This window comes from Phaethon lepturus, unplaced genomic scaffold (assembly GCF_000687285.1).
Source record: "Phaethon lepturus isolate BGI_N335 unplaced genomic scaffold, ASM68728v1 scaffold19054, whole genome shotgun sequence".
Classification (NCBI taxonomy): Eukaryota; Metazoa; Chordata; class Aves; order Phaethontiformes; family Phaethontidae; genus Phaethon; species Phaethon lepturus.
In genome coordinates, this window is record NW_010537186.1 from 7,382 (window position 1) to 27,143 (window position 19,762).

Below are 19,762 nucleotides of genomic sequence, written 5' to 3' on the forward strand. Positions count from 1 at the left end.
TGGACAGTGTATTGGTGGGCAGCTGGAATTGTTGCTATTGAATTCAGTTACCATCGCCACAATTTTTCACCTCCTTGTGATCTTCTGTTAGCATTCTGGAAAATACTAGTGGTTTAGCTACAGCTTCAAATCTATCCAAATGATCTTTGAGAACTTCCACGTAATCTATTTTTTTCTAGCAACAGTTTACATTTCCCTTGGAAATTTCTAGTATAATGTTTTGGTGTCATTTTTTTGTGTTGTGTGAATCAGTTTGGTCAGGTTTAGGTGTATGTGAGTATATATATATATACACACACACACACATATGCATATCGGTATATAGTAACGTTAAATGTTTTAGGAGTCAAACTCCATCCTTTTTCTAACTCTCCAGGGGAACCATCTGGAATCACCGAGTCAGGTTTCTTGAAGACAGGGTCCTGAGCTCCTGGACATCATTCACCATTTGGAATGCTGGCAAGCAAGGCAAGAAACTCTACAGGAGCTTGTCATCAGCTAATCGGAAAAAGGTGAGCTGGTAAGAGTGGGTAACATCTGCATGAAAACACTTCCTTCTCTTTCATATGCTGCCTTGCTGCTTGTAACATAATGCAGCAAAATTCTCATAGGACGTTGTATGTCCAAACTACTAGTTGTTGATTAATAGAAATTGGGGAAATTCTTAATATTCTGCATGATGTATTTTGTCTTTTAAAATGCTGTATTACCTTGTCTGGAGCATACAGTGTATATGTAGGGCAACGTACGCACTCGTGTTCCTGCTTGCTGATGACTAGGCACAGTGATAGGTCAGACACACTATGTAACTGCTTATGGCCCACTACTGTGTAACTAACCATGTAGTAGCCAGGGACCCAAGGTGAGTAGAATAACTCTTTGTTGAGAGGTTATAATACTAACCTACCTTGTCCAGGGTTATTCATACATATATAATATTTGCCCAGTTCCGAAGTGGATACTGGACAGGTCCCTGTCAGATGCTGATCAGCCTGCTTTGTATTATGAGGAGTGGTTGGATTGTAACTCCCTTTTGAAAAGTTTTATTGTTTAAAAATAGTGGTGGGGACTGGGGTGAGCAGCTGAGTAGCCACTATTATACGTGACTGTCTAATTCAGTTTCCAATCAGTTGAAAATGTGGAGGTTACTTATGTTTGGCAATGGCAGATATGTCTCAGGAGAGATTTGTCTGAGAGTTTAAATACCTTCTATAGCATTTTCTTTTGTGTAATAACTTTTTGTTAGATAAAGGCTGTCGGGCTAATGTCAAATGGCTGTTTCTTATAAAGAGCAACAGAACATTCATTTTATTACCAAATGTGTTTTCTTTTCTTAAAAATATGGATGGGAAGACAAAATGACAAATATATATAAACCTGATTAATGTAGTGGCCCTCAGACCACACACATATAAAAAGAAAATAGAAGAAATTTGTATACCCATAGTTGAAATTACTGAATAGACATGGGAGATACTCACATAGTGAATATTCAACACAACAATTGAACCTGAATTTGATACTCCAATGCCATCCCTCTTGCCTTGCCATCATGTGGAAGTGGATTAACTGCATGGAGTAAAATTAAATGTTGTGTGTCTCCAATCTGTTACTTCATTCAAAGAGAACAGAGCCATCTGTTAAATGCATTGCGCTACCTTGGTCATGCGGTGTGTTGTGCACATGACTTTGGGGGGTTTATGAAAATGTTCTTTCGTTAGTATTTTGCAGAGCACTTTGTGAATTCCACTAACTTACTAGCAACCATTGCACTTTTCTGTTTACAAAATTACGAGAATTAGAAAATAAGTTCCAAGGGAAGAGATGGCAGCTTGTCTGGTAGTACTATGCAAGCAGGAATTTTTGAGAGGTTACAGAAAAAATAGACTATGTTGGTTTTGTAGCAGTGTCTCACCATCTTAGGTGATGTATTTTTTTGGTTACTGTTGTTTTTGGTTTTTGGCTGCTTTTGTGCCAAGCCAAAATGGAGATTGAGATTAAGATAGAACACCTGTCTAGCTTTGGGTTACATTTGCCACCGACTCCTGTAGGTGACTCATTCAGGACTTCACATCCTGTTCAGCAAGCACAGTGGTAATACAAAGACGTCACAGCAGAAGTGATAAAAAGGGCAAGAGAAAAATAATATACTCCATAATATAATGGAGTTTTGCCATTTTTCTGCCAAAGAACCAAAGCTTACCTCTCCCTCAGTAAGGAACAACCGTCATTCCCCAGTATGCTAGCACTGACAGTGTGGTTCTAATTAACTGGATCTTGCCGTTCTTTCCAGCTGACCTTTACATAACGTTTGCTTTGGCAGTGTTGCAGGCCATGATACTATTTTGCTTCTGTCAAGGTTACATTTGCACGTATTCCAGTATGCCTTAGTTTGATATTGAAAAATTGCATTGAGCATTAACCCATTTATTACTGGGTAGTATACCAGACACATTTAGCAAGTTTACATGCCAGATGCGATTGCACATGCCAAGTATGACTCATTTTGCACGTGTACTGCAGAAAACTACTGCTAAAATGCAGTCACAGTCTGATCCGTAATACTTTATACAGAGTAGTCAAACTTTATCCACTAAGTCTGACGTTATCTGAAGAATTCTAGTATACCGACGAAGATAAGTTCAGAAAGTGACTTGTACCATCCTAAGTGCGAGTAGAGGCCTAGTTTTTAGATTGCTAATTTCTGATGAAATTAGTGTTATCTGGAGTGATTAAAGCACTAGCTTTGTGCAGTTTTTCAGGCTCATTGATTGCCATTGTAGCTTCCTAACTTTTCCAAAAGTGAGGTCCCAAGTCTATCCATTTCAGTCAGAACTGAAGCTTAAATGATATCCTAATATTCCATAGTAAGTCATTGGCAAAAGGCTGTAGGAGTAGTTAAAATACCTCACTTCTCTCAGTGCTAATCAAAGGATTATGCTGCTGGAATTTCAGGAAATAAATGCATAAAATTTGCAGTAGGTGATTCATGGCAGTTTTCATTTTCTTCCAAATTAGTAACAGTAGAAGGAGGCTGGTTAAACTCCATGTTACACTTTTCCTCAAAATTTTTTCAGGTATTTTGTGACTAATCTTCAACTCTTGCCAAAGACTCTAAAATCCCATATGAACAGAGGTTGTAAATAGTTGTTGCTTCATCCTTTCCAGCCCTAAAAACAATAAAATACTTTTCCCATCTCACCCTTTAAAGACTACCTTAACAAGATTTAAGCATTGAAATATTCTGTTAATTATGCGAAGCTAGAGAGTCACTATCATTTTGAATCTACAAGTAGAATCTAGTGTTGTCTTGTAAAGGGAGGCCCTGGGATATGAATTAATCAATTATGTAAAATAGGCACCTTTAAAATACAATTCCAAAAGCCCCTTAAGACAAAATATGATGTATTACATCAATACAATTACCATTTTCTCCTCTGCAGGTCCAGTTGTGTAAAACAATATGATCTTAAAAGGTCTAATACCCTTTGAAATGCAGGTAAAATTGCCAAAATAAGCCATATAATTTAACTAAGCTGTATAATTTAACTGTCTACATTTAATTTCAGTTGGTTTTATATTTTGCGTCAGTTTAGACTCTTGAAAATTTCACCTACGCTCTGTTTCAATGTTGCAGTGTCTTTTACTGAGATTCAGAATTTCACTAGATGTCATGAGACTGACTTCAGTTGGAATGTGGGGTCACAGCAGGGTAGTTTTCAAAATTGGCATTAAGTACCTGTAGGAAATTTGGGACACATACTCCTAGAATAAATAATAAAAATCTCCCCAAAATCTATTACATACAGCTGGTATTATTTTGTCATTGTGAAAAAAACCTACACTCTACTAAATCTTCAGGAAGATAATTAATTAGTTCGAACTGTCATGCTTAGGGCATGTAACAAGATTGTTTCTAGTATTTTTAAAACTTGATAAACAAAGCAATTTTATTTCTTGTACTGTCTAGGGTTTTGTGGGATGTTTGAAAAGTATGAATAAGTTGCATGCTGAACAGCATTGTTTCTTAGGAAACAAAATTTTGGCAATTCCAGGAAGCAGCAGTCTGTGTATGTTCATACTCACCAACAAAGTATTACTTTAGTCTGTTTGGAAAACAGTCTGAATTTGAGTTATGGCTATGTTAAAAGAGAAAAGGACACCTAAGCAATGGTCCCTCTTTTCTTCAGACGTCTGTATGGTGAATATTAAAATAATGCTTTGTCTCCAAAGAGTTCAGGCAAAAATCCAAGGCTCAGTATTTTTGCTAAACAGCAACACAAGAAAAAAATTATTCAACTAGTAAGTTTTTTATGAATTAATTACCAGGATCTCAGTATTCTTAGGGAAATTCTGTTTCCTGGCTGTCCCCTTCTTGATTCACGCAGTTGACAGTGGTTCAGTATTAGCATTTCTGCAAGAATGAAGTCAAACAGACCTTTTTTTGTTTAAAACACATCCGTCTTGTCTATAATTTGCAGCTGAAGATGAAAACCAAATGTTTTTGGGATGCTACATATGCCTGGAGGGTTTCTGAGCTGTCTTGTCTGTTCTTTTATTCTCCATCAAACTTGAGCTAAAAGGAGAACTTCAGCATTAACATTTTCTGTCACTTCCGATAGCTGAAAACAGGGCTCAAGTAGCTAACAGAAAAGGAAGGGGAAAGGATGAAATAAGCATCAGCTAATTAGTGGCATGGAAACAGAACTAGTACACAGCCAGCCCAACAAGTTTCTCTATGACAACCCTACCCACCAGTGACAAACCTGAAAGCGTCCAGCAAGTATTTTGTATGCCTTTTTCCTAGGTCATTAACCATTTAAAAATAATCTGTTCTTTTTGCCTTTTTCTAAGAGCAACGTCACTAAACCATGTGCTTCAACTATGACCCTTCAGCTCACTCACAAAAGCAAGAGATGTTCAAGTTTTGTAGCATTTTAACTACTCTAAAGTATATGAATGGCAGTATGAGAGAGTCAAGTGGGGACATGTAAAAGCAAAGAAATATAAACAAAGGGAAGAATATTGCACCCACCTTTACTGTGGAGCAAAAGATAGAATGACATGTGAAAGCGAGTTAAAAGAGAGCTGACAGAACAAAAAGAGATTAAATTTAAAAGCTTCAGTTAAACCCAGGTATAAAGCATCCTAAAATGACAGGGGGTAAAATAGAGGCTTCTTTTTGGACTGTAGCGAATACTTCATGCTGAAATATGTCAGGGAACTCTCCCTGCTGCTTCCATTTGGGAAGATGCGCTTTTTGCAACGTGCGTTTTGTCAGTGCAGAGGCATGCACGCTTGAAAAGTTACTGGCATAACTATTTTAGTGATCTGTCCTAGAGAAATGAGACACTTTCAACTAGTTTCCACACTGTTACGTATAAAGGCAGTGTATATTGTATGTAATAAGGGAAATTTTGTGTGAACAGTATTTAGAAGCGCGTTCTGCATGTTGGATTCTGGTAGTAACATTCTCTTGAGCAACTTTGTTGTGTGTATGTGTAAAGAGGGAAGATGCTGCCATCTTTAAATGGAGTCATGAAATGCATGCTTGGAATTTAAAGATACTCACAGCTTCTGTTGTGGCTGTAATGCTAAAGAGGTGAAATAAAAGCAGCACCCCAATCCTGAAAATCACCAAGATTGCGACTGAGGGTTGTGTGCTAGTTCCGTGGTTCTGCTTGTGGCATACTGGGAGATGTTTATACCTCTGTGTGTCTCTTGTTCTGTTTGTCATTAGCTGTATCTAAACTTGCATTATAATGCTGTCAATTACTTTGTTTTGACATGAATGGCCAAAATTGATTTAACTTCTGCAGAGACGTGTATTAACATGTATCTGAGGCTTTATACAAGTTTGAGTGAAAGAATTACAAATCGAAGAATGAAGAGGGTCACTAGCAGGTTAAAATGGATGAAAGATTGCATGAGAAGTTGAGAGAATGCAATCGGGGGATCTGCTCCTATAGGACTTTGTAGAGAGTTTGCACATTGTCATCTTTAAAGATAAAATTTATGAGACCAATTGATGTAATGAGGAGGGAGAGGAGACAATGTGCAGGTGACCATTCATCAAAAGGGTTGTGCATTTTTTTCCTATCTACTTTCCTATCTACTAAGATACTCACTCTCCCTTCTAAAACTTGTCTCATATCCTTCCAGCTAGAAGAGATCTTGATCTTGCTGTGATTACATTTTGTTGTTTTCTGTAAATGATCATTACAGACTTAAAGCAGACCACCGGTGAAAATAAGATGAGGGAATAAAATCCTATGAAGATCATTTACCATAAAAAGACATTATTAGTCTGATGAAATCTTTCAGCTTTTCCACTAGGAAATCTGAGTGGACCGCGAAGTGTAAGGAAACATCCTCTGCAGTAGCCAGCAAAGCAGAAAACAAGTCAAGTATGAAACTTGTGTAATAGTGGCACAGCTCAAACAGCTAGATAATTACAGTTGCACCCCAAGCCCACTCTTCCTGACTTCTTCAGTTCTACAGTTGGAGTAGGATTAATCTGCTGCCCATTAATCTCCTTTTACCACAGGGAGGTCTGATAGTCCCAGCCTGTGTGTCCCTTCACGCAGCTGCTGTGTTTATTAAAAAGAACCAGCCAGAGAAGTGCTTTTATCTTCTTCAAACATGTCTCTCCCAGCAGAGTTTTTTTTTGAGTAAGTATCTTATCTTTTGAGCTATATAAACTTTCTCTTATGAGGGAGAAAACTATTTCTCCTTTTTTCCTTACACCATTGTTAATGCACGTTGCAATCCATATTTATAAAAGTTACTTATAGTAATTATGCAGCTTGTATATAACAGATACCTAGCTATCTCTTGAAATTTTTAACTGACAGAAATGTGCAGATTTTCATACAAGTGATGTTCCAAACAAAAATATTTAATAGTTTAGATATTTTCTTAAAACTGAATTGTGATCTGAGGACTCAGTAAGGCTTCAGTGGTGTCTCATTGTCAGAGGCATTGCAAAAGAGCCATTTTGCCAGAAGGTGGGGGGAAAAAAACCCACTTGCGACTGCTTTTATAGCTCTATAATTCATTGGTTTCTCCCTGAGAGACACTATCGCAGAATCACAGAATCGTTAAGGTTGGAAAAGACCTTCAAGATCATCAAGTCCAACCATTAACCCAACACCACCATGCCCACTAAACCATGTCCCGATGTGCCATGTCTACACGTTTTTTGAACACTTGCAGTGACTCCACCACCTCCCTGGGCAGCCTGTTCCAATGCTTGACCACCCTCTTGGTGAAGAAATTTTTCCTGGTATCCAATGTAAACCTCCCCTGGCACAACTTGAGGCCATCTCCACTCATCCTATCACTAGTTACTTGGGAGAAGAGACCAACACCCACCTCACCACAACCCCCTTTCAGGTAGTTGTAGAGAGCAATAAGGTCTCCCCCTCAGCCTCCTCTTCTCCAGACTGAACTACCCCAATTCCCTCAGCCGCTCCTCATAAGATTTGTGCGCCAGACCCCTCACCAGCTCCGTTGCCCTTCTCTGGACACGCTCCAGCACCTCAATGTCCTTCTTGTAGTGAGAGGCAAATGTAGTAGTTCATGTGCGGATAGATGGTCTTCATAAAAGATACAAGAAAGGAGCCCATTAATGCAGGAAAATAAATAGGTAACTCTGAGTTTATCCTAATAGTATAAACAGCTCATATAAGCCTGATGCCTTGAGTTCTCCTTATAGGATGAACAATTGTGTGTACGTCCTGTATTTAGACTCCAGACACAGATTTTCTTTAATTGGAAAATAAATAGTGTGTGGCAGAAAAATAGTTGACTTATGTTCTGGCCACCCACATGGTGTACAGTCTGGCAGAAAAATTGCCCATTCAAGTCTGACCTGCTTTATAATACTGTAAATATCAGATTTAAGCTGGCTGAATCCCTTGAAAATTGTATGTGGAGATACCTTAGTGGTAACTCCAAGTAACGTTAGAGTCATTTCCGTCTTCCAAGGGAGATTTGTCACAGACTTACCTGTCAAGTTTTGTTTTCACACACAGCTGCTGTTACCAGGAGTTCTGTGTGCTAGATCTGGGGGCTGGTGTGCATAGCATGGCAAAGACAGTTCACAGAATTTTCTACACATGGTAGTATGAGTTATGGCACAGGATGAGAGGAAGTATTATGATTATTGGTAATCTAATAATATAAGAACTACCTTCTGGTTCTCTAGCACCATTCGTGTTAAGAAGAAATCTATGCACTGGTCAGGATTTAGTGTTAACTGTATTCTAACATGCTGAAGGTGAACAGTGTGATACTTTCCAGCACAGACCTTACAGCTGAATTCTCAGTTACTGACATGAAAGTGTACATAGAATTTCACTTTATCTTATGTCAAAAGTGTTGGTGTTTTGTTTTGGTTTATAAAATCTATAGGAGTATAAGCAGCTGAAAAAATAGCTTCAGTTATTGGAAGATAAGTCAAATTGGACTGTATTTATTCCTAGAACTCTGTTTGGTTGTCAGTGAAGACTTAACCATTTTAGAACTGCTAGGTTTTGGTTATAATGGTCACAGCTTCTAGGACAGTAAAACATCAGTGGTGAACTGAGTTTTGCAGAATACTGGAGAATTTTAAAGGGAGGTTAACACAGAAGGAAAAGTATACAGCTAAGTAACCTCTCTTTCCACAGTGGCTTCTACTTGCTTCCCTTCATATACGTACATATTTATATACATATGTATGTGTGTCTGTAGACATATAAATAAGATGGGTAGAGGAAGTCTTGGGATGTAGTTTACAGTGCTCAGTTCTTGCTCATCCATAGTCCACACCATCTGACTTTTCAACGACAATAAAGCATTACAGTGGTCGTGGAAATATAGGGACAGGGTTGTAAAGTGTATTAACTTGTGTTAAAGAGAAGAAAGAAAGCCTAAGAGAGATCCTAGTTCTCAGTCTTTGTGCTTGAAGGAGTTCCTTGTGATTACTACTGTTTAACCCAGCCTGCATCAGCCACAAAGGCCATGTACAATGTCTAGAAACTTCCTAGGACTGCCCTGAATTCCCTTGCTTCTTTCTATTGCCATTATAATGCCCGACAGAGGGGGAAGTGCCCTTAGTGCGATCCCTGCATCAAGATCATCCAAAGCCGAAGTCTGGATCTGCTGGCCTGTAACGTGATGATTCCTTTAGTCACACAGCCTCACAGTGAAAATGTAATGTGTCCTTAATGTTCCGTTCTGTCTTCTTTTGGCGTCTGTTTTCAAGCACCTTATTTTCCAGGTATGAAAGTCTACCTCTCAGTGGTTCCAAGGACTATCTCTGCCCACCCCCAGTTCATCAGCTGTATTTCCACATTGCCTTTGTATGGTGGTGGTATTTAGCTGTACTTGTAGTCCCTTGATATTTTTGTTTGTATTCTCTTTCCACTGGTATTTAATGGAAGAACTGATACTATGGTATGTAAAGATTTGGATAGAAAACTGTTCCATTAAATAGTGGAAATATCTCCAAAGTATTGTTGATGTAGAAACACCTTTTATGTTGCAAGAGAATGCAACTCTATCTGGCCGTTGCCTGAAAACAGATGTAACTCAGTTCTGTTCCTCTGTGGCACACTGCACCGGGAGTAAAGTAGCAATAAAGAATGCATAAAATGCATAAAGTTCAGTATTATGACACCAGTGCTCTTGTGCCAGCGTTTTCCTCTGCACAAACAGAATAAGGTCACTTTAGGTAAAAGAAATCTATCTGTCACAGGAGGAAAATGTGTGAGAGAGATTTGTAGACACAGAAAGCAAGCCAGCCTTTTGCAGCCTTCTCTAACTTAATAAATTAATAAACAGCTGTTTGGCTTTTCAGATTTTCTCAGCAGTAAGTGTTGTTAATCAATTTTTAATGCAACAATTAAAAAGATAGAAAAACTGCTATCCAGCTTTCACCAGAATAATTGATTTCTGCAAGACCTTAACTATCTTTACTGTTCTGCTTCAGTGTAACAGTTCTATGTAGATAATATGAATAGATCCAATGGAAGTCAGAGGAAAACATAGCTATGTTTGTTTTAAAAAGCTTTCTGAAAAGTTACTGGCAACCTAATGGTTCAAAAATGAGGCCACTGTGTATTTTGGATTGTAGGCATTTATTCTGCCTGCATATATTCTGAGGAATGCAAATAAAAAAACATCTGAAATACTTGGCAACTAGGGCTGCCAGTAATGCTTCTATAACTACGGTAAGAATAACCAAAGTGAATCAGTAATTATATGTGTTTAAACACCAAATCTGCTGAACTTTTCAGTTGAAAAAGACAAAGTCCAAAACCGTAGGAATTCCCAAACTTGGTGTGTTATGACTTAGAATTGAGGCTGATATTACCAGAGCTTCCAAAGCAATAGTGCAGCGCTGCTATACCAAGGTATCTGGTGGTAGATGATGTGCTTGGGGTGGGCAGAAAGAGGAAGGTTTGTATTATCTTAGGTGTCTGCTGGAAGTGCCAAAGTGAGGAGGCTCGTCTCTGTTTTTAGTTTACTTAGCATAGCGCCGAGGATGAAGCTGATGATCTCATAGGTGTTTTCTCTTACGCAGTCAGTAGCTTAGATCACCTTTTCTTATGTTCGTAAAAACACAATGTTCTCGTAGACAACTGCAAAATTTGTTCATCTCCTTAAGATACACCTGGAAAGGACTTAATAAGTTTTTAAGCTCCATAGGAGGATGAGGGTGCATTGCCCTGTTCCTCTGTTCATTCACATGCCTGTAGCATTACTTACATTGCCACACTACAAGTGAGGTATCTGCTGGTAGCAAAGAACAGTATTGAAATGCTCTGCTTCTGTTTTGCCAGGTAACCGCATTTTGTGATGTTGATGAAAAGAAGATAACAAAGGGATTCTACACTTATGAAGAATCTGAGGTCAGTTATAAGTACTCTTGCATTCTTTACTGTGATCTGGAAGTGTTCTGGGAAACACGATGAAAGAATACGCCACTGATTTTACATTTCGTATAGCAACTCATTTTGGTAAGGAGGCTGTGACAGAGAACTAGATAGCTGGGGATTGATACTGGAGTGTGACGACTAGGGACTGTGGAGCCAGAACTATGGATCTCTCACTCACTGAAGTCAGTTTAGAAAGACAGAAATGTATATAGTTTGAATGGATTCTGATGATGCGATAGAACATAGGCTTCATTGACAATTTTTTCTTTTAAGTGGGAGTAGAATTTGGCTCACGATGGTTAAAAGTCAAACACCTATTAAAATAAAAAGGCTTCTGTGCTTAACTGTAACCTGTCTATACATTACAGTTATACTGTATCTGAAAAAAACTTTGATAGGTTTCTTGGGAGCCTAAAATTGTAGGCAGCAATATTTTATTCCCTAGACAAGCAGCATGATATTTAGGTAATAAACCATGTAGAAAAAAAATCTTGTTGCAGTATTAATTTCATGATAGCAATTAGCTCAAGGTTTACAGTGAAGTTTCATCCGGATCCAGTCCCTACAACAGTTGGTGAAAAGACAGTTCTTAGTTCACCGGGCATTGGATCAGACCCTGTGAGCGCAGTCTTCAGAGAGCACGATCTGGTGTTACAGCTTAGCCAGCCTCGCTGCAGGGGTGGTCCGACTGCGCTCCCTGGCCTCGGCCACACGCTCCCACTGCTTTGTTTATAAAGGGTCTAGCAAGCTTGTGGCTAAAGGATGACTTGATTCAGTTAGCTGATCTGGCAGAAAAGAAAACCTCAAAACAAAAAGTTCTCCAGCAAGTTATCTTGTGAATCAAATTACCCTGAGGTTGCATGATCCTTCTATCTGATGGAAGTAGGACTGAGGGAGGGGTAGGGGGAGAGGAGGGGCACCTCCTCAGCTAGAGCTTGTGGTTAGATTAGAGTAACTGTAAATTCAAATTCTATACTGGGAAGGTAATGAGTGCTTTCAGCTGCATGAAAGCAACTGGAGTTCAGCGTTTTGACCTGCAATACTGAGGACTCGCTAACTACCAGTGCAGTAATACCGTCAGCATAATCGTTACATTTGCCTTCCTAAGACATACCCATCCTCTCAGACCAGTCGTAAAGAAGATTGTACTGCAACCTGTTGTGAATTCTTAGAAGATTCTGCAGCTTGGATCCATGGTGAAGTCCCAGTTGGGCATAAGCCATTTAACATCTCCCACTGAGATGGAAAGATCCTCCTTTTGTATCAGCTACTGTGCCTGCTCTGATGCCTCTCTGATGGCACAGTAAGCTGATTCAGCTCACTAAAGTGTCAGAAAATCAACCTGCCAGAAAAAGGAAGAACATATTTTTTATGGGGTAGGCTATTAAGGCAGCATACTTTGCAATCAGATCAAAGCGGGAATTGTTTGGGACAGGGCTAGAAGTAGAGCTTGGAGGTAAGGAAGAAGCAGTGGAGGAGTGAGACCTTCTCCTTTCAACAGCAGAAAGCTCCTAATTCAGATCTGGTGGTGTGTGTAACTTCATTGAAAGAAACACAATTTTGTTGAAAGATTATGGTAAGAAAGTAAGGGGTATTTGAAACGACTGGCAAAATAATGAGTGGAAGCATTTGACCAGCTGGACTATTTAGCATGAGGTCTCAAAAATCATTCCCCCCCCTCTTAGTAGCTCCTACAACTGAGTTAGCAAGTAACCCCAAGTGCGCCTCTACTGAATTCTACTGCTTTTTCCTGCAGGAGAGACCAAAACCAAAAATTCCTGTATGTCACTTCAGAGATGCAACTCCACCATTCATTATCTGCGTGAAGCTGGTGAGTACCACCTTTAGCCTTGACTATGTGTGCAAAATCAGTATTTGCTCCTTATGACTGTAAATAGCTTTTTCTATAAAGCTTTTATTATGCAGTTGAATATACTTTTTATCAAACTCATTGTGCAGAGTATTTCATGGATTTCAAACAGCAGTACTAAGTAAAGTAGTATTAAGAATAATAAAAGGTACAGCTTCTGTAAAGGAGCTTGGATCTGTTTTACCTTCTTGCCCAACAACATAATACACACACATGAGGCTCTACAGTCAGCCACCTGGTCTTGTTTATTTCTAGTATTTTGCAGCCCTATGTATTTGTTTTTTATATCAGACCTTAAAAGCCATTTTGTTTGGCACTGCCAATTCTGAAGCCTCTTCTGTGCCTGGCTCTGGTAACTTTCTTATTTCAACTGGTTTAATTGACCTAATAACATAACTAGAAGATGGTAACCAGCAGTTATTTTGCTGTTATATTTAAAATGGCAAAGCACGACGTGTGGGATAACAGAGGCTTTAAAGCAAAATAGAAGATACATTCTAGTTGCAAACGCTAGTAAAAAAAGTCCCTAACAGTACTAAAACCTACATATACACACTGACATTCTAACGCTGCACTAGATCTGTTCAAAGATTGATTAGCTGAATCTCATCTCATCTGGTATAGTCTGCCTTAACTTAGCACTCCCAACTTTACGATCAGCTCTGAGATCATAACTATGAGTTGTAAAGCCAGACTGAAAGTACCTTAGGGCATTATCATGTACTGTTGGTTGATAAACTCTTGGATAAGCTAGTAATATTACAACTAATTTAATTTTTCATACTACATATAATGGTGGGTGGAAGTCCCTAGACAAAACATCTGTGCAACCTGTTATAAAGCACATTTAATTTACAAAGGTCTCACAATGAGACTATTATACAACATCTTGCCTGAAAACTCTGGTTGTACTCTGACTTCAGTTGTGATTTCAGTATATTTTCCACTCATTTCTGAGCGGAAGAATGCCACTGAGCATTTTCTACCTGCTGATCACAGAACACTATAGGCCATAGTAACATTTAAGAAGTATACAGTATTTTCTTTGGAAAAACAGTCTGACCTACTTGAAATGGTTTCAGAGTTTGTAAAGTTGCTTCTAAAATCTGTCTTTGAAGCAGCTCACTTTTTAGGAGAATTTAAGAAAGTCAATAGCCATTCGTATGGAGCCAAATCTCTAGAAACTGCAGGCAAGGTCTCTCCTTACGCCTCTCCCTTTGTGACTGGATTATGCAGTTGCTTACCGTGAAAGTTGGTGTTATAAGAGCCGATGGCAAAAACACCCTTGTGCAGAGGTAAGGAGAGGTCAATGCGCGTGGAGTTCCAGCAGGGTTATGCACTGGGAAAACAAGAGGGGCCAGACCAGAGAAGAACGGTGCTGATGATAAACTTGCGTAACACCACAGTGAAAGTCCATAATGGAGCTTACCTCTCTCCAGGGTTTAAACATACTGGTACCTGTTAATAATATGAACCTCACAGTACACCCATGCCATTATACTGCATTATTCTTTTAATATTATGAAGACAAAGAATCAGGTTGTTAGAAAAACAAAGAAATTATAAAAGAACCGAAACCAAATTTTTCTGTTAGCAGCGCCTAATACCCTGTTATCACCGGAGAAACCACAGACAACGTAAGAAGGAATAAAAACCATAAATATACCTGCAGCAAAGTATAGGAAGTGTAAACCCAGGGGAGAGGGAAGAGGAATCGGAGGGTGTCAGGAAGCAAGCAGCAGTGCTCTGAGTCCCTCTCCAGAACCAAGTCTGCTGGACCCTCCTTTGCTCCACCACTGGGTTTCGCAGCTGATCTTGAGGAACTTTTTAGCAACCTCTTTGAGCCATTGTCACACTTGCTGTGTTTTACTACTGGTAGGAGGCTTTGTGGAGGCTGTCAGCACCTGTGAAATCCCACTGTTACTACTTGCAAGGTTGTGGGTGGATTGAAATGGCCACAGTTTTCAGTAGTTTTGTGATGGAAAGTAGTCTTCTACCAAAACAAAGCAAGTTGATAAATGTCTGTGGTTTAAAATATTCGGGTATCTCGTCTGCAGCAGCTTTCAAGCTTCTAGACCTGACCACTAAAGGAAATGGTTTCTAAATGGGCTGAGCAGAGTATTGAACTTGTTCATTCATCTGTATTGATACTGTGCAGGCCAGGTATAATGCTGAAGGTTGCTCTTTGCTGTATTTATAGCTGAAGTTTGCCTTGCTTTCCGTGCAGCCCACATCTGAAGGAACAGCTAAAAACAAAACTTCCCACTTGCTTTTCTTTAATCACCTTTTCTACATTTCTTCTTCCAACATGCTTTTTGAAAGTGGGAGCATAGGCAAAAGTAGAATAAGGGATAAGTACATAAATTAAGACTGCATCAAATGAAAAATACTGTCTTTTTTTGCAATAGCTACTGCTGCCTCTCTGATGCTATTGACCCAGGTTTATCAAATTAAACTGCAAAAAAGTGTTTGCTGTTACAAGTTAAAAGTCCCAGGCTGATGTGAAAGACTGTATTTGAGACCGTAAATTCCTCTGCAAAAAGGGTGCTCTCCTTGCGCCTTTGTGGTGGAAACCCAAAACTCCTGTGTTTGAGAGATTACAAATGACCTGTATCTTCAAACTCTTTAGGGCAAGTAGCTTTACCCAGCTCTGTGTTTCAGGGCATGCAGCAAACACAGAAAACCCCAGTGAACGTAAGGACGTTTCTTGTGTAACAACTACAACCTCACTCCGTGTTGCCTGGAACTGCTGGAAGTTTATGTAAGGCAGAATTAGCTGCAGATCCTCTTAGCTAATGACAAAAGTCATTAACAAACTCCTTAACATTCCAGACTTGCAAATTTAGCTTTATTATTTACCAATGTAAGTCCATCAGCGTCTTTCTGAAGAAAGTGTTCTGGGGCCTTATTGTCTTCGGTTTTGCTGTTCGTGGTAGAGGATTATTTTTAGTTTTGATACAGACAAAACCTGCACGTCTATATGCAGCTCTAAGAGGGTAATTTTGAAGATTAGATATGTTTATTAAGTGGGTTGTTTGCAGGAAGCGACTCTGCTGGCCATGTACTTGGAGCAGTGTTCGCTTGTTTATTGTTTTCAGGCAGTTCCTAAAAAATCGTTTTTGAAAAAGCAGTCATCCTACGTGACTTTGCTCAGTTTGCCTTTTAAAATGGCTCCACAATGGGCGGTAGCTGAAATTCTGCGCTCTGTGTGGGTAAGTCGTTGCTGAAGAGAATAAACTTGTGGCTTTAGCTTGTCAAAACTGCGTAGCAGCCTGCAGTACCACTTCACCTAAGGGTCTGCACTGTGTATTTTCTCTCGCTTTGAGGTAAAAGCAAAACGCTTAGAAGTCATGTATTGTGCCTGGTTTTGGCATGGATTCCAAGTGCTTGAAATGAGAGGGATTTTTATTTTTCTGTCTCAGTAATTAAACTAGTTCGATTGTATAAAGTTTTCAGTAAATTTACTGTTAGACCAGTTATTGTAAAACCCTGCCTTGTTCCGTCACCTCCGTCTTCTGCTCTGGGAATGAAAGATTTCTTTTTAATTCTCCTGCTTAATTTAGCATCTGGGCTCTTTGAGATATTTTTTTTTTAATACATTTTTTTTAACCCTTCTTTGGAGCAGGTTGATTTTTCAGCAACTGTTTCATACCCTATGCTCTAACTTGAGAAATCTTGGGTTTATGAAATCATTAGTGGAGGCTAAAGGTCATAATCAAGGCCTACATTTCCGAGTAGAATTCCCTGTGGACGTGAGTGGTAAGTTTTGCAGATGGACCAGTGACACTTTGGGATCTTAACTGAGTTGCAAAACTAGGACCCAGTCCTTCAAAGCCTGAAATACCACCAAGTATTCTTGATTTCAAGATGTAAAAAAAAAAAGCACTCAACATCTTTCACAATCGAGGCCTTACGGTTCAGATAAGAAGTTGGTTACCTTAGGTAAGTGGAGCCCTTGCTTAAGAAGTCTAGTGCCACAGGCCCTTCCTGCCCTTCTCCAAATTATTTATTAGCTATTCTCTTATTTTATGGTTAGTAAACATCAGAGCTCAATTATGAGTTTTATGACTTGTGGTTACGGTTTTTTGTTGATGTTCTGGATCAAATTATGTAATCTTTATATTTTTTGGCATTGCTAGTGGTGAAAACAAGAACGTGGCAGGTAGATGAGAATCGTGGAGGGGGAAGGGGAGGTAATCTGTGACCTTGAGGCACCGCAAGAGGTCCGAAACGTACATATGCAGCAGAAACAATGCAGAGGTCTGGAGGAGACAGGTCAGCTTGTTTTGGTATCGAAATGGCTGTGTGCCTTGAGTGGAAGGCTCCCACGCAACACCCGACTACTGTGAACATGTTTTACAAGCAGTTCAGCTGATGGGTCCAAGGCGAGCTGGGAAGCTGGATGTAGTCCGCCATGTGAGACACAAACTTTAGTTTCTGAACTAGGGTTCATTAAAGATCCCAGAACAATTTTTTGAATCCAGTTACTCTAGCCAAAGTCTAGTGTTCCATCTCCTGTAATTCCACAGTTTCAGTTGGACCCTGTTCTTGTACCTTCCTGTCTGAAAGGCTTGCAGTACGGTTCTGCATTGTTAAAACTTCAATATTGCTGTTCTGGGCCAACCCGAACACCACCAGCAATCTCTTTACCTACCTCCTATAGTATTGTGAGCTTTAATTCATTTTTTTTGATGATCAGTAGAATTAAGGACTCCAGGACGACCAAAGCAGAAATGCTCAGAAACACTGAAGTTGGCATGTTTCCTTAATGACATCACTGCCTTGCAAGGTCGCTCATGAAGCAAACCTACTAGGTTCCTGTTCAGATAACGTAACTACAGCTCCAAAGGAAACACCTTTAACTATGCAAAATATTTCAGCTGCTTGATGAAAGGTTTGTTTCATCAGACAAGCTAACCACTGTTCCAAACCTACAAAAACGACTCTGTTGTCAAACGCGTTCCCTTGGTCCATTCTCAGAACATGCCTGCATTAGGAAAGCTGGCTGCAGAGCTGTGCTTAGTGTATAGTCCTTGTGTTCCACTTAGCAGCATGAGAATGAGTTGTTTAATATCCCCTCCCCCTGCATTGAACACTTAATTTTTCAACACACACTTAATTTCTGAATGGAAACATTTCTGAGTCTTGGTTTATTTACGGTTAGTTCTGCAAATGGGACTTTCTTCTGTGGTCTAAAGAACCAAATTACTGAAACCTGTTACAACATGAAGCGTGTTCGTCTTGTTCTAATTCTCTTTTTCTTCCCTCACAGGATTTGACAGGTGGAGCATTTGAAACAAACCTGAACATGCTGAACTTGAAGGAAGGGATGGATTTTTATCACTTCAGCTAAAAACTAAGGTAAGACAGTGATACTGAAGCTGTGTTATCCTCTATGTATCTGTGTGTAGGAAGACTGTGTTAGAATTTTTTTAGTAATTTGTGCTCCCTTAAGTTGATCTTTGTGCTGAGTAACCCCTTTCTAAGGGAGGCCCTAGTTACGCCACGGATAATGCTATTTGCTCATTTTACTATTGCACATCACTTGTTTTACCAAATTCAATTTGGTTGTTAAATTGTATTTCTAATCTAAATAACCATCACAGAATCATTAAGGTCAGAAAGACCTTTTAAGGTCATCAAGTCCAACCATCAAATACAGGCTGTAAAATTAAAAGAGAACTGTTACCATAGGGAAGCCTTAAAAAATGCATCAAGCACAGCCTATAACCACGGGGAGTGTAAAGAGAGGTTTCTGTCAAACATTGCTGGGGGCCCTCACCCATTCCCTGCCTTGGCTCATTTCCTGCTCCGGGGAGCTGCAGCCAGTCTTGCCGAGGTGAAGCTCCGCACAGGGCTAGGACCCCACGGCATCCTCTGGATCAGGGCTGTGTGAAGAGTACAGCTGGGTCCGTAACATCATCTGGCAGCCAGATGATCACAACTGTCACTGGACCTTCTCAGGTTTTTTTGAATAAGCAGGCTTTGCCAACACAGCTCCTGGTTTTTCTTTCAGCAGGGACCTGTAGGTATAACTTTGAAGAACCGGGATCTCGCAAGAATGTACTAGAAACCTTCATTTTAATGACAGTGTAACAACATAGGGACTGTGGGTTCAGGAGTCTGTCTTCTGCAGTAACACCTTTAAGCAGCCCATGCGGCGTGTGCAGCCACACGGCCAACTTGGTCTGTCACCCAGGGAGTGAATCGAGTGCTGTTTGCTTAATAGGTAGTCAGTGATTGACGCTGATCTACGCTGAATCTCATCTGCAAGTCCAGGTTGCAATTAACTTAAGAACTATTGAATAATGTAATTCATAATCCATAGTTCTCTTCTTAAAAAGGAAGAGAGAGACAGGTTGTAGTTTTGGAAATGTACACCTGCCAAAGAAGATTGCTGCAGTTTGTAGCAAGTACTTCACAGAGAAACTGGCTTGTTTTTAGTTCCTCTGCCTGAACCTCTCCGTCCTTTTCAATTTTTCATAACTGTGTATATGTGTATATACACACACACACACACAGTGCCACTGTTCTACTTGAACTGCTGGGATAGCGGGATTTAATTAGAACTATCAAATAACCCAGTGTAATGAGAATATCCTGTTGCCTGGGCATTTGTCCTCCCCATCACATTAAAGATAAATGTTGTAGCCATTTCATTTTATAGTCAGTAACAAATGGTCTAAATTCCTAGCAGTTGCTTGAAGTACTGATTCGTCTCTATTCTTCAAGGGGGAAAATTAAAGCTTCAGTTTCCTACATCTAGTTTACCACAAAAACATTTGCTTGAACTAGTTATAGAAAAGAGAAGCTGTTAGGAGAAGCCTTGACTTCAGCTGAACTGAAACCTGGATTTTTTTGTTCAACTATGACATAAGAATGACAGGCTTATCCACAGAGATGCTTATGTTCAGGAAGATTGCCCCATCACTAAGCGTTGCCATTCTTGCCTCTGAAAAACATTTCT

At 39.6% G+C, this 19,762-nt stretch overlaps 1 protein-coding gene across 1 annotated transcript; it reads left to right on the forward strand.

The window, feature by feature from the left end:
• Positions 1-376: 376 nt before the first annotated feature.
• On the forward strand, positions 377-18,148 carry LOC104620258 (UDP-GlcNAc:betaGal beta-1,3-N-acetylglucosaminyltransferase-like protein 1; the record flags this gene model as incomplete). Its single annotated transcript, XM_010286420.1, has 4 exons — positions 377-512; positions 10,830-10,898; positions 12,682-12,756; positions 18,068-18,148. Coding segments are annotated over 4 exons (361 nt in total), but the record flags the coding sequence as incomplete, so codon positions are not given.
• Positions 18,149-19,762: the final 1,614 nt, after the last annotated feature.